Source organism: Oxyura jamaicensis, chromosome 15 (assembly GCF_011077185.1).
Source record: "Oxyura jamaicensis isolate SHBP4307 breed ruddy duck chromosome 15, BPBGC_Ojam_1.0, whole genome shotgun sequence".
Classification (NCBI taxonomy): domain Eukaryota; kingdom Metazoa; phylum Chordata; class Aves; order Anseriformes; family Anatidae; genus Oxyura; species Oxyura jamaicensis.
Genome location: NC_048907.1, coordinates 1,680,636 through 1,693,288, shown reverse-complemented (window position 1 = coordinate 1,693,288; position 12,653 = coordinate 1,680,636). Strand labels below are relative to the sequence as shown.

The following is a 12,653-nucleotide window of genomic DNA, read 5'->3' as shown; positions in this document are numbered from 1 at the left end:
AAAGCAGCCCCCAGAAGGGAAAGACATTCACATCTATCCTTTTAATGTGGTTTCTTACCCATCACCATCAAGATGGATTTTAGTATCGCTCCACAGCCGAAGAACCATTCCTATAGTGCAGCTTTTACTGGAAGAGAAATGTTAAGGATGTTAAATATAGGCCACAATGCGGTCATGCCAATATCCTCAATTATTAATACTCGTTAATTTTTAAAATCCTCAAGCCTTGCTCTAGTAATTCCTCGTAACATCGTAGGCCATCAAATGCACAACACACACAGAGACCAGCAACTGAAGTCTAAAGGTCTACTCTGCCATTAGCGTGCTGATTGCTCTGCTGAGCTGGAGAGCCAGAAGTCAGAATCCCAGCTCCTCTCTTCCCCCACACAGCCTGCCAGGAAGCACTGCAGTATTTCCCCATCACCTTTCCTGCTCATAAGCTCATCACCCCCTTAAGCTCGGTGCAGGGAAGTTCCCTAGCAGGATATAAAGGCAGATCCCAGCGATCTGGCTGCAGAGATTCGGGCTGCAGCGAGGCAGAAAGCAAGCCTTGGTAGGTGGCAGAGCAGCCGCCTGCCCTTTCCAAAGAGGACCCTGGGGGCCTTTCAAAGGATTGTGTGTTCAGTTTGCACTTCATCGCTTTGGCTGGTAGAAGAGACAAAAAGGATTTTATGAGTATACCTAACCCAAAAGAGCACTTTTATTTCAGAGATGCAATCTGGCAGGAAAGCTGTACTGTAATGGGGGGCAGTAACTTTCAACTGCTAAATAATTAAGCTGCTGAGATATTAAAGTTTTAAAGGAAATCAAGATGCACACAGACAGTTCGCAAAGAGTACAGGTTTGTTTTATTCTTTCTTTCTTTTTTTTTTTTAAAGCCTTCAGCCACTTTCTGCAGCAGATCAAAGGCTTTGACAGGCCAGTCTGAACACACGTGTGGACAATGTGCACTCTAGAGCTCTGCGAGGAAAAATGTTTTCTATTAAACACATGTAGAAGGAATAAACCCCACAAAAGCGCCTGACTAGTCAAACTGTCAGCAGTCAGAACACTTACAGCTGAGCAGTGACATTTCATCCCCAACATGGAGCCACGCAGTCCCTCAATAAAAGTCACCGATGCCAAGAGACTTCTTTATGCATGAAACTTTTCCTTAATTTACACAACCTCCAGCTTTCAGGGGAAACTAACTGAAAAAGCAGCTAACTTCACCTTTTGTCAGGATTTTTCCATCTTTCCTCTCGTCCAATCACCACCAGGAGCAAGCTACTGGCAGGTCACCCCGGACTTGGAGAGGAGGTGGCCAACACTCCCCGCTGTACACGCTAAGTGTGCCATAAGGGAACGCTGCATTCGAATTTCCTCCCCAGTGCCAACAGCAGTAATTAACAGCAGACACAGAAGCGGCATCAAAGCCGGTGACAATCATCTTCTTCGGAAGACACTGCTAGGAGTTTACCGCCAGGACTCACTGCAGTGCAGAAGCTCCCTCCTTCCACTTAATTCCTCCGAGGTTTCCCAGAAAGAAAACAAAAGTCCCACCTCAGCACAACATGGCAGCGTGCTAAATCACCGGAGAACAGAAACAACAGTCTGGAAGCTCTGACTTCTAACTCCAGCTCTGCCAAAGCAGCCCCACCTCTCCGAGCCAAGAACTTTTCTGCCTTGGTTTACTCACCTATAACTGGAATGATGTGAGAGGGTCTGCAGTAACTAAATGTTTTATTTGCCTTTCAAAATATTCTGAGCTCTTATCAGTTAGACAAAGGGAACAGCTCATTACTGACACATTTGTTTGTTGGTTTTGGAGGTGCTTTTGCAGTATTGCTGTTGAGGCTATTTGGCAACAAACCTTCCCTGAACAGTTCCATTGCATCATGCCATCACCAGACTTGAAGTCCGATGGATCAAATAAGTTCCAGTTTTGCAAACGTGTCTGCAGAAGGGTTTTGTAGCGAGGAGACAGCAAACTACCACAGATGAGGTAAATACCACAGCCCTACAGATGGATTACAAGTAAATGCTTTGCCCACAACCACGGAGAGAGCCCAGAGGTTCTAAGGAGACTGAAAGCTTTCTGGAACAAAGAGGACCCTCTCACCCTCACAATGGTCAGAAAAAATAACAACTGTGTTTCTTTTCTTGATAGAGTATGCAGATAAGTGAAAATTAACTGCTCAGGACAGTTTGTTGTTGACAAGCTTTCCATAGAACCCAGCCTGCCCGATTTCCAAGCCAAGCCTTGCCTTAGACATACCTCTCCTTGCTGGAGAAATCCACACCCAGCAAAATATTCTCTTCTGTGTCCTGCCGCCCGTTGCTGTATACAACCACCATGTACCGGACTCTGTCTGTCCACACACTTTCCAAACGGACAGCCTAGGAAAAAAAAAAAAATCAAGCTCTGCAAACCAGCTTTCGGATAATTATTACATTCATGCTGACCAGTATTTTTTAGGTGTAATCATGCCCAAAAGTTGGTAAACGCACTGAACAAAGAAACAGAGACAAGCTCAGAGGCTTCCTGAAACATGTTAGATGTTAGCCATGCTAGAGGGGATAATTAACACAGGCTTTGCCAATGCTTTTTGTGACCCCACAGAGGTCTGTTCCCAATGCTTCCAACAGAAAGAAGGGCAGACAAATGCATCTGTTCTTACCAGTTTGATCCTATCCTCACAGCGAAGGAGGTTGATCATCACCTGGAGGTGCTGGGGCAAGTCACCTGCAGAGAGAGCAGGGAAATCATCGGGGGTCTCCAACTTGTTGCGCTAAGAACAGGCATAGCCTGGGCTTTTAATGAAATTGGACATTTAAGTGAAAACAAGCAAACAAAAACATTTAAGGCAGGCCAATTAACTTTGCTGTCCCAGAGAATTCTAACAGAAGCGAGCTGCTTGGAGCAGTGTTACCTGGCTGTGTGGTATTTGGGGGCTACCAAATCCAGAGACCACCTCTGAGGGGCATAAATGATGACACTGCCATTTACAGCATCACACGGAAGACAAAGTTACGTGCCCCGAGGACAGGGGAGGAAGAGGCAGAAGGAACAATTCCAATTATAAAAGGAACAAAGGAGACGGGGCCTTATGGAGGGCATATCTGAACAGGAGAAACTTCTGGGGAGGAAGGGCTGCAAGAGGGGCCCGATTCGGGCGATCCCTTCTGTCTCAAATAAAGGACTGTTCATGCCACAAGTCACTTAGACTAAGGCAGTGGGTACATTTCTGTTCAGTGAAAGCAAGTAAAAAGAACAAAGGATCTACAAGAAAACAAAACAAGTTCACATCTAATAACTCGGTAAGGCACTCATAACTTTCCATGCAAGATAAAATGCCGTCCGTAGGATGTTTGCTGGGGATATGAAATTGCTGACAATCAAAGACACCCAAAGCCAAGCTTGGCATTCAAACAGCCTCTTTGTGCTTGGAGTGTTTACTAAGCAGCAGACACACAGTACCACACTGTGCCTTTCCCACACGCTCCTGCACTCAAAATGCCCCGATGGTTTTATTCCTTCTTTCCTAGTAATCACTTATTCCAAGCCCATCAAGAGCAGAAGGCATAAAAATACAGGGCGGGCAGGACCCACCTTTCTTAACCCAAGCCCTGTGACAGCCCATTGCATTTGCCTCCCCACGGGCCAAAGAAGGCAAAGATCAACCCACTGAAGCAGAAGCAAGTGACATTTCTTTATCTGAGGCTGCAGAAGACAGGGGTACATACTCAGCACAGGCTCTGGCTCAGAAGGCTTCCCTGGCTACAGAACGCCGTGCTGAATGCCATAATGTCTGCAGAGAATACACTTCTACTCCAGTTACCCTTCCAAGACGGCGACAAAAGTTTAAACAAAGACACAATAATCATATGTTCCCATTCAAATCAAGTGGGCTGAAAACCTGGTTTTCCTCAGCAGGTTGTACAAGGCCCCCGGTGACAGTCAGAGGAGTCATCCAGCCTCCCACGCCTGCTATTAGCCTGTCAGCGGGGACGAGATGAGCAGCAAAGCGCGAGGGAGCAGAAATTCGGTGCGATTTCATCCACTACCTGCATGTTTGTGAGGATGCTGGAGGCTTCGCTGGCCCTGCGAACTGTTTCCTTGTTGTAAGAAAAGGGCTGCTCCTTTCACCATGAAAAAGCTCTCGCTGAGGCTGGAAAACAAACGACAGAGGAAGTCAGGAAAGGAAGTACCAGCAAAGTGTGTGCTCGAGTCCGTACGCCTGGGGAAGGAAGGGCTTCTCCTCATTAAAACACAGTAGGATTTTGCCACGAGAAGCTGTTCCCAAAGGCTGATCCTGCCACTTGCGAGGCATGGCTCCAGGATTATTCATGAAGCGTTGTGTCATTTTCCAGCAACATTTTATTACTTGGCCATCGGAGGAGATACTTGCCTGAGCTGTCACGAACTGGAAACGACTTTATCACTTGATAATCAAATTCTGCAACTTAAAAACAGTAGCGGGAAAGGCCTTTTACAGGCTTAGACCTGTGAAATGACTTAAGATCAGGTTCCGAGTCAACCAGTGCCTACTAATTCCAGTTCTCAAAATTTCTCTGGAATGCAAAAACAAGAACATGCAACCATAAATTGTCTGTAGGTTTACAGGGAAAGGGAGGGGAGATGAAGCCTGTACAGCTCAAGAGAAAGAGCTGCCCTGAAACTTCAGGGGAAAAAGCAACAGACACAACAGCAAAGGCTTTGCTCTGCTCTGGCTAGATACAGCCAGCTGGAGAAACGCTGCTGATAAGAAGGGAGGTCACAACGCCTGCACATGTAAACTGTATTGCCAGAGTCAACTGCAACACAGGCCCGAGAACACAGCTAACGAGGAGGCTGAACAAAACCAGCAGTTACAGTAAGACCCGGCACAAGCCTAATTACACAGTACCACAATGCACCCGGAGCGTTTCAGAAATAGACTCGGACATCAGTGGTAAAGTTAGCATTTCCCACAAGGCTGGAAATCAACATCTACTAAGCTACCTTTTAGTTGCCACAGTAACTGCTTACACGGCATTTCCTACCCCACTCAAAACATCAGGCAACGACCATCACAAGAGGCATTCCTCGTTACAAAGCTCAATTTTCTGCTGTCCTGCACTTCCAAACATAGATCGCCGTTAATTACTGTCTGCTATCAACTAAATATAAATGCCCCATTACGAGCCTGTGCTGCCCGGGAGTTATTTATGCTACAGAAAGTGATCCCACAGGAGGTTCTGCTCCCAGCACTCCTCGGTTCCGTGCTTTATCTCGGGTCTTTGCCTCTGGGTAGAGGTTAGCACTAACGCTCCAATCTACTCCAGTGTTTTTGGGAGACAGACATCAATTTCATGCCTTTTCAGCTTCTGCTGAAAGTTCAGCTCCTCTCTCCTCTGAAACAGAGCCAAGGTTCCCAGATTTTTCAACCAAACCTTCAAGCAGGATCAGGTTTAAATTTTATATTTCTGTCAATCTTAAAAAGCAACCTAAAATTTTAGCCTAAGTTCCAGGCTCCGTAAGCCGTATATCAGACCAATAAAGTGCCAGCAGGACAAGCGCACTAATTAAAACCAGCTTTCCTCCTTTTACACTCCCACAGCATCCTGGCACTCACCGCTCGGCTCACCAGCGAGCTGTGCCTCAACGCCAGCCCCGCAGCCTGCTCGCGATCCCAAACCCCGGCTCTGACCTGCCCGGCACACACCAACGGCAAGAACTGCTGCAGACAAATATTAGTTGGCTCCATAAGCGGGCCAGGAAGAGTCTTGTTTCCTTCTGCCCCCAGATCTAACAGGAAAGCGTTAAAAAAAAAAAAAGGCCGGGAGTTACATACCAGCAGTGACACCACCACAATGTATAGGATATTCAGCCAGATAGCAGCCTCACGCGTACTCAGCTGGTTTTTCAGCAAAGAGGAAAGGAGCGGTCAGATAACGCACAAGGAAATCATTCACAGCATTTCTGTCTCAAGAATTTTAGGAAACACTTTGCTGGGAAAATGGAAAAATATCCCCAAGGCTGTTCTTTGATCCCTAGGGAATGCTGGCTGAGACTGCTACAGCAGGACGAAACGCGGACGAGAACAGGACTCCTTCCCAAAGGCATCGGTAACGCCTGCTCCAGCAGTTCATCTGGCCTGACATTCGCCTTCATTGCAGGCAGGAAATCTTCTCCAGTGAAGCAGATTATTCCCAGTTGTAGGCAAGTGAGAAAGCTGTGCTGCAGGAGCAGAAAAAGCAGGAAAAAGACAATCCACACGGCATTTGTTTTTTGCTACCACGCATGTATCTGCATGGAAATGAACTGGAAAGCAAAGCTAAAGAAACAACTGAGAACAAGATTTCTTTTCTGATCTAAAAGTTGTTTCCTAAAACACACACAAACCTTACAAAAAGCAGCTTTCCTTAGGTCAGACTGCTTGGACTTCCCCAGCCCCACCTGTGCTCCCCGATTTCCCCCGATTTCCCCCAGTTTGGAGGGGACCAGCATGGGGCTGTAGGGAGAGGCAGCGCACCCAAGGCTGGGGTTTTGTTACCCGACACTGTCCCTTATCTCTGCTCCAGGAGCACTTCACCACCCTCAGTCACTTCATACAACGGCTCCAAAAGACAGCTAGCAAAATCAAAGCGAGAAAAAGGCAAGACACAATATTCCAACCCAGTTTAAAAACAAAAACACTTAAATCCTGCAGTCCCAGTAAACATCGAAACTCCAGCTTTTTAAAAAGCTCCCAAAGAACAGAAAAAATACTAGCGTTAGAGAACACCCCCCGCGTCTGACCCCCAGCAGCAGTGATAAATGCCCAAGTAAGCGGCGTTTGTTAGCAGCATAAAAACGAGTGGTTTATACATACTAATTTGGACTGGTTTTCTTTGAACAGCAGAAGCATTGTGCCGGCCCAAGAGTCAGACAGAAGTCAGTAAATTCGAAAAGATTCATAACTAGCCGTAAAGCTCACATCCTTTCGCTTCTAAACCCATAAAAAAAAAAAAAAAAAAAAAGAAAAACAGAAAAAGAAAAGGTTGATCGTATATTCTGTGCGGAGCAGAGAAATCGCGTCTGTTGATGCTACCCCAGGAACTGGATGACTTTTACGGAACACTGTGTCTTCCACTGATATCCTGGCTTGAAAAAGCACTTGTCCTAACATATCCTGATGAAAGAAGGCCATTCAGGAGGGGAAAAAAACAGCTGAAGCTCGTCTAATCACTTCCCTCCTACAGGCTGGTGTTGTTTGTTTGTTTCCTCTCGCATGCTCTGAGCTCGATGCAGCGCAAGAGCCTGGTGCTCTGGAAGGTCTGTGATCACTTGGACGGGACGGGATGAAAAGCATCATTTTGACTGCTGCCTGATTGTGGTTTACAATTAAAGCCCTGCGTGCCAGCGCTGTAATGTATATGTGACAAAGGAATTGGCTGCCAAATTAAAATACTTCTTCACTTACGGTGCATCTCGGTGTGCCGCGTCGCGGTGACTCAGGCGGTACCGAGCTCCTACCCAACAAGAAACTCTTTCAGGTGGCTCGGTATTTATCTGTTAGTGGCTGGCTATCACCGAATTCACTGGAGACTTGTTTCTTACAGACCCCTGACTAGTTCCTTCTCCAGCCACAAACCACGATGACACGTTGGCGCTCCCCAAGCACCACCAGTCTCGACGGAGGAAGAAGCAGCTCTCTGTTCCACCTTTACCCTGCCCCACTGGCATGCACAACAAAAACCGCCGATTCCCTGGATGCCCTTCCAGGAATCCTGACCAGCACAGTTACTTCCCAGGAGGCCCTTTTGGCTCCCAAATAAATGCCAAGCCCAGGGGGTTCATCATGGCCTGGGACATGGTGCTATCTCAGCGGGACCACACCAGCCCCTAAGGGGGGTAAAGTCTTACTCTTACAGGCACCTGGGAGAGCCACGTGTGAGCAGGAGGGTACTGACAGCTACATTTCTTCGCTGTCCATAAAGCAGAAGCCCTTCTGCACCTGGAGCTGGGCAAGGAGAGGCCACAGCATCGCCAAGACACGGTCCAGCACCTCCTGACTTCACTGTCCCTCGCCCCATCCGCTGGCTCTGCGCTGCTCAGCTTTAAAAGGAAATATTTCTTCCCCTTTGGGAAAACTCCAGAAGAACGTGGCTGCAACACACATCAGTCACATTTCAAGTTGCTTAAGAACACAATAGGCAGTGCCTTTTAATCATTTCAAAATGCCGCTCCCTGGGTCCGCAAAGGCAAACAAGCAGTCTGGTAAAAAACACTGGGATTCGGAACAAGAGGCAGAGCTGCTCGAGCTACCGGATGGACAGACCGAGCTGGAAGCCAGTTGCCAGTTACGGAACAATTTTCCCTATGCAGCTTGCTTTGCTGTTGTGGCTTAGGCTGTGGTATGTCCCAGGAATAAAACTTGTATGCCTTGGGTATTTGAGTTCCCTGCTTCAATGGGAAATCTCACAGAATACGTAATCACCATCACGCACTGAGGGATACAAGAAAACACTCTGCTGGTGTATCTTATAGCTACTTAACTCGTTTCATCCCAAAATAAACATCCGTACACAGATGTTAGCACGGAGAACACCGCTTTCAGCAGGAAGGCTCAGCCAAGCCTAGGGATGATTCAGCAGCCTCTTACTAGTCTGGGAATTAAAATATTGAACTAAGACAGGCAGAACACAGAAACACGGTGTGCTGCCCAGGCACCCCGCTGCTCCCCGAACTGCCCTGTATGCATGATGCCTGAGCAGCCCGTCTCATCACCACACCTGCAATTCCCCTTCCTGTTCCTGGAGCTGTAACGAACTCGTTACCTTTGCATTTGCTGCTGATCACAACCGCTGTTGGGATCTGCTCGTGCCCCACCAGGGGAGCAAGGCACCTACCTTGGGGTTTGCTTCAGCTACTGGAGCGTTCCTCTAGCTGGATACTACCTGTAAGCTCAGTCGCCCTCTCTCAGACACTATTCCAGATGTCCTTTCAAAGGACCTGCTCACACGGGGAGCTTTCTCTGCTTCTGTTTAACCTTCCATCTGCAGCAGTCCTTCTCCGTTGACCTGTGCTGTGCCTGCACAGTTCGGGTGCCGTGCTCTGTCGCAGCACAGCTGTGTAACGGAGCCTTGCCTAGGCACAGGGCCACGCCATGCTCTCCTGCCACTAAATCTTTGTCAAATTAAGTTCCTTAATTTCCCCCTCATTAATGGAACAGAACGTACATGGGGTGTGGGGGCAGAGGAGGTCATCCATCAGGGCTGAGCAGCAGCTCTCTGGGGACAGAGATTGCCTCTGGGCTCCTCTGACAGCCGGCTCCCCGAGCAGCAGCGTTAGGGCAGGCACAACCTCCTGCCCCAGCACAATTACTTTCGGCATCCATCAGTGCAGCGGGTAGCAGCAGTCGTGCTCCTCACGCGCTGCCTACACGTTACACAAACAGCAGGTCTCCCAAGCACCACCAAATTAAGAACATTTCCCTTTGCCACAGCTTTTCAGGTACGGGGGAGGAGAACAAATCCCCCCAAGCCACCATTTTCTGCTCAGTCTGGGGGAAGCCCAGCAGCTCCAAGCAGTTGTGCAAGGACACGAAGCAGCCCTGAAGGCCCCGAGCACAGAACCGGGCCCGGCCCCAGGCTGCTCCCACAGCACAGGCCCGGCGTGGCGTTAGGACAGGCTGTAAGTGCTGAGGGCAGTCACACAGCCACACCAAAACAGCGACATAAACCGAACTGGAGACCAGCACATCGGATGGAAGGGAAGATTTGGGGCGACACGGAGCAGGAAGACAAAGCAGCAGCTGCATGTCCCTGCTTCCCAAGGCAGGGCAACAACCGGAGCACGCTGGCTGCTGGCTTTGGCTTGACAGGAGACGCAGCAGATAGCGCTTCCTGACCGAAAGGGGCCTTCGGAAGGGGTCTGAGCAACACCAAACAGCGCCAGGGAAAAATTAACTTCAAAGCTGCTTGCTGAGGCACTACTGTAAAACCTGAGAAACAGAACGGGAGCCTTCCGAGGCAGCAGCAGGTCATTTCTCACGCTTTTAATAAAAGTACTTTGTGTCTTTCCAAACGGCCTTTGCTCCGTGTCACGCAGCAGTCACAGAGAACCCAGGGCCACAATGAGATGAGATAAAGCACCATGGAGTCACCGCTGCCAACACGGCTGGTGGCACCGCCATGCTCGCTCCACACGGCCCGGGCCAAGCAGAGCGCTCCCCGTACAGCATGGCAGGGAAAGACCCAGCCTGAGCATACCAAACCCAGTGTTAAAACAAGGCTCTGCTGCAGATGTGAGGAGGTTTTGTGATTCCTTCACCAACTGCCCTGTGGTGCGAGCCAGAAGTGCCCAGCACACCTCCAGACACCAGGGAGCACTGCCAGCATCGTCGCCTTGCGGAGCTCGACCTCTGCCGAGATCTCCCCGATGCACCTTGAGTTGAGGCAGCTGCCTTCAAGGGAACTTTTGGAAACGTTTGTCTTCTGAAATACTGTTTTATTACAAAACATGTGAGGCGTGAAAGCTCCTTTCACACTTGTGGCTATGTCAGGGCACGGCTCTGATGGGTTATAGAGTCCCTGCTCTCGGCCTTCCCGAGCTGAAGACAAGTCACTCCAAGAAGAAACCCAAACCGTCGGCTGCGAACCACAGCAAGGTCCGAAGCTCCTTCGGACACACGGGGAACATCTCCATGTCCCACAGGGCAGCTGGGACACCAACGGGTCGCCAGGGGGACCCAGGGCAGCAGCCCTCACAGCTGGGGCAAGCATCTCCCCATCCATCTTGGGGACAGTGGGGCTGGCAGGAAGACCCAGCGGGCTTCCCCCTCATGTTTCTAGCGCTGCAGCAACAAAAGGAGAGTCTGAGCATGCATTGTTTGGCTGCAAGGCGTGGGCCACATTCACAGCGCAAGAATGCTGAGAAGGGTTTGAGACACTGCAGGCCATTCACAGCGCCAGATACAAACTCTCCTCCGGCACAAAGAGGAAAGAGAAAAATGAAATCAATCATGAAGCCCACAAAAGCTAATTTCCTAACATAAATAGACTGCTAATGATGTGCCTCCAGCCGCTGCTGCCCACCCCGTGCACGCAGGGCGCTCTGGCTGCCTTCGTCCCGGCCCCGCGCAGAGGCAAGGCGGGCAGACGGTGGCTGTGGCACTCTGCAGGGTGCAGAAAGGGCCATGGACACCCCGGCTCCATCCCCACCCCGGCTCCATCCCGGCACATCAAGTGGCTGTGGTGCAGAGCGTGACCCGGATAAATTGCTGGAGCCCCGTCCAAGAGAGAGGGAAGCAAACAAATTAGCAGGCTCGCTCCCCGTTCCAGCAGAGACTTGCGCAAAATAAGCGAGCAGAACAACTCCCAAACGGCCAGGAAAGAGAAAATTCTAGGAATCCCTAGTACTTGATGGTGAAAGGCCAAATAAAATAAGGGATTGTTTCACAAGGAAAAAATAAATCCTTTTTGCTCATCCCGTTAATCGCAGAGTTCAAAAAGGCACAAGGCTGATCACAGCATCATCCAGCTATGTGATGGACTTGGAGCTTCAGATTGCAGTGAGCATTTCTGAGATTCCCACTGAAACATGATGTCATTTCTGCGATAGCCACGGCCTCACGAGGCCGGGGCCGGATCCTCTACAAACCTCAGCCGGCACAACTGCAATAAATAAACCTTTCTTTTGCTCCTGGGAAAGGGCTTTTTGCTGGGACCCATGGGTGGCTGTGATTGCCCCCACGCGATGCTAGGAGAGAGCAAACGGTGCAGGGAAGCGCAAGAGGAGCACCCAAATATCCCAGCTACTGTGGCTGGTGCATCTGTGGCAGAGCCTCCAGCTCCGCAGGGAGGAGCTGATCCTGCCCCCGTCCATCCTCATCCCCAGCCGAGCTGTCGGCACATCCACCGATCCTCCTGCATTCCTCCTCATTCCTCCTGTCAGCTCATTGTTTTAATCCTTCAAACTATTTTATTAAGTCACCCTACTTCACCCACTCAGCAGCGTCGCCCGGAGACGGGCGAGAGAAACAAGTGGAAGCTCTCCAACGGCACGGCTGGAAAAGAAAAGGAAGGTGAATAATAGATTCAAGGATGAAGAACGCAGCTTCCAAACGGAGCGAGCGGAGGTCAGCCAGGACACAGGCAACGGGATGGGAAGCAGGGCTGAAAACTCTACAGGCAACAGTGGCGCAGCAACCCAAAAAATAGCTTAGCCGCTGGGTTTCAGAATGACTCCAAAAAAGGCAGCACAGACCAGGGAGTACTTGACACATTGGTAATGCGTAAAAATAAAATAAAATAAATCTCAGCGGATCACACAGGGTAAAAGCAGGTCAAGAAGTTCTAGCTCAATCCAGACACCCCCTCTAGTGTTTAGCTAGAGGCAGCCAGCCTCCCCAGCTCCCCCGAGTGTGCACAGCTAGCACCCCATGATGAGGAGCACCCCAGAAAGCAAGGAGGCTGCCAGCCAGGGGCAAAGCTACCTCCAGAAGGAAAAGGCTTGGTAAAACCTTAAGAGTATTCATCTTTTTCGCCTCCCCTCCAAACTTGGCCACCTTTTAAAATCGGTGTTGCACGGAGAAGCAGAGAGCCACGGCCCAAAAAGTTCTGCAGATGCCCACACGCAGGCAGTGCGAGCAGCCCCCCAGGCAGCAGTCTCCGTGTGGATGTCAGCGTTGGAAGTGACGGCAAAC

The 12,653-nt window shown here is 49.7% G+C and overlaps 1 protein-coding gene across 3 annotated transcripts in view; it reads right to left on the bottom strand.

Moving 5' to 3' along the window:
- The window catches only part of SSH1 (slingshot protein phosphatase 1), a 30,595-nt gene that overhangs the window by 10,692 nt on the left and 7,250 nt on the right, over positions 1-12,653 (bottom strand). The window contains exons 1-5 of one of the 3 annotated variants that reach the window (XM_035340100.1): positions 6,837-7,212; positions 4,048-4,151; positions 2,661-2,725; positions 2,258-2,379; positions 59-127 (exon numbers count right to left, since the gene is read on the bottom strand). In XM_035340100.1, the coding sequence (XP_035195991.1) occupies positions 59-127; positions 2,258-2,379; positions 2,661-2,725; positions 4,048-4,151; positions 6,837-6,922 (446 nt within the window). In that variant the 5' untranslated portion in view covers positions 6,923-7,212. Of the gene's footprint in view, positions 1-58; positions 128-2,257; positions 2,380-2,660; positions 2,726-4,047; positions 4,152-5,609; positions 6,201-6,836; positions 7,213-12,653 lie in introns of those variants that run through there. The other 2 variants (XM_035340101.1, XM_035340099.1) reach the window with 2 other exon arrangements.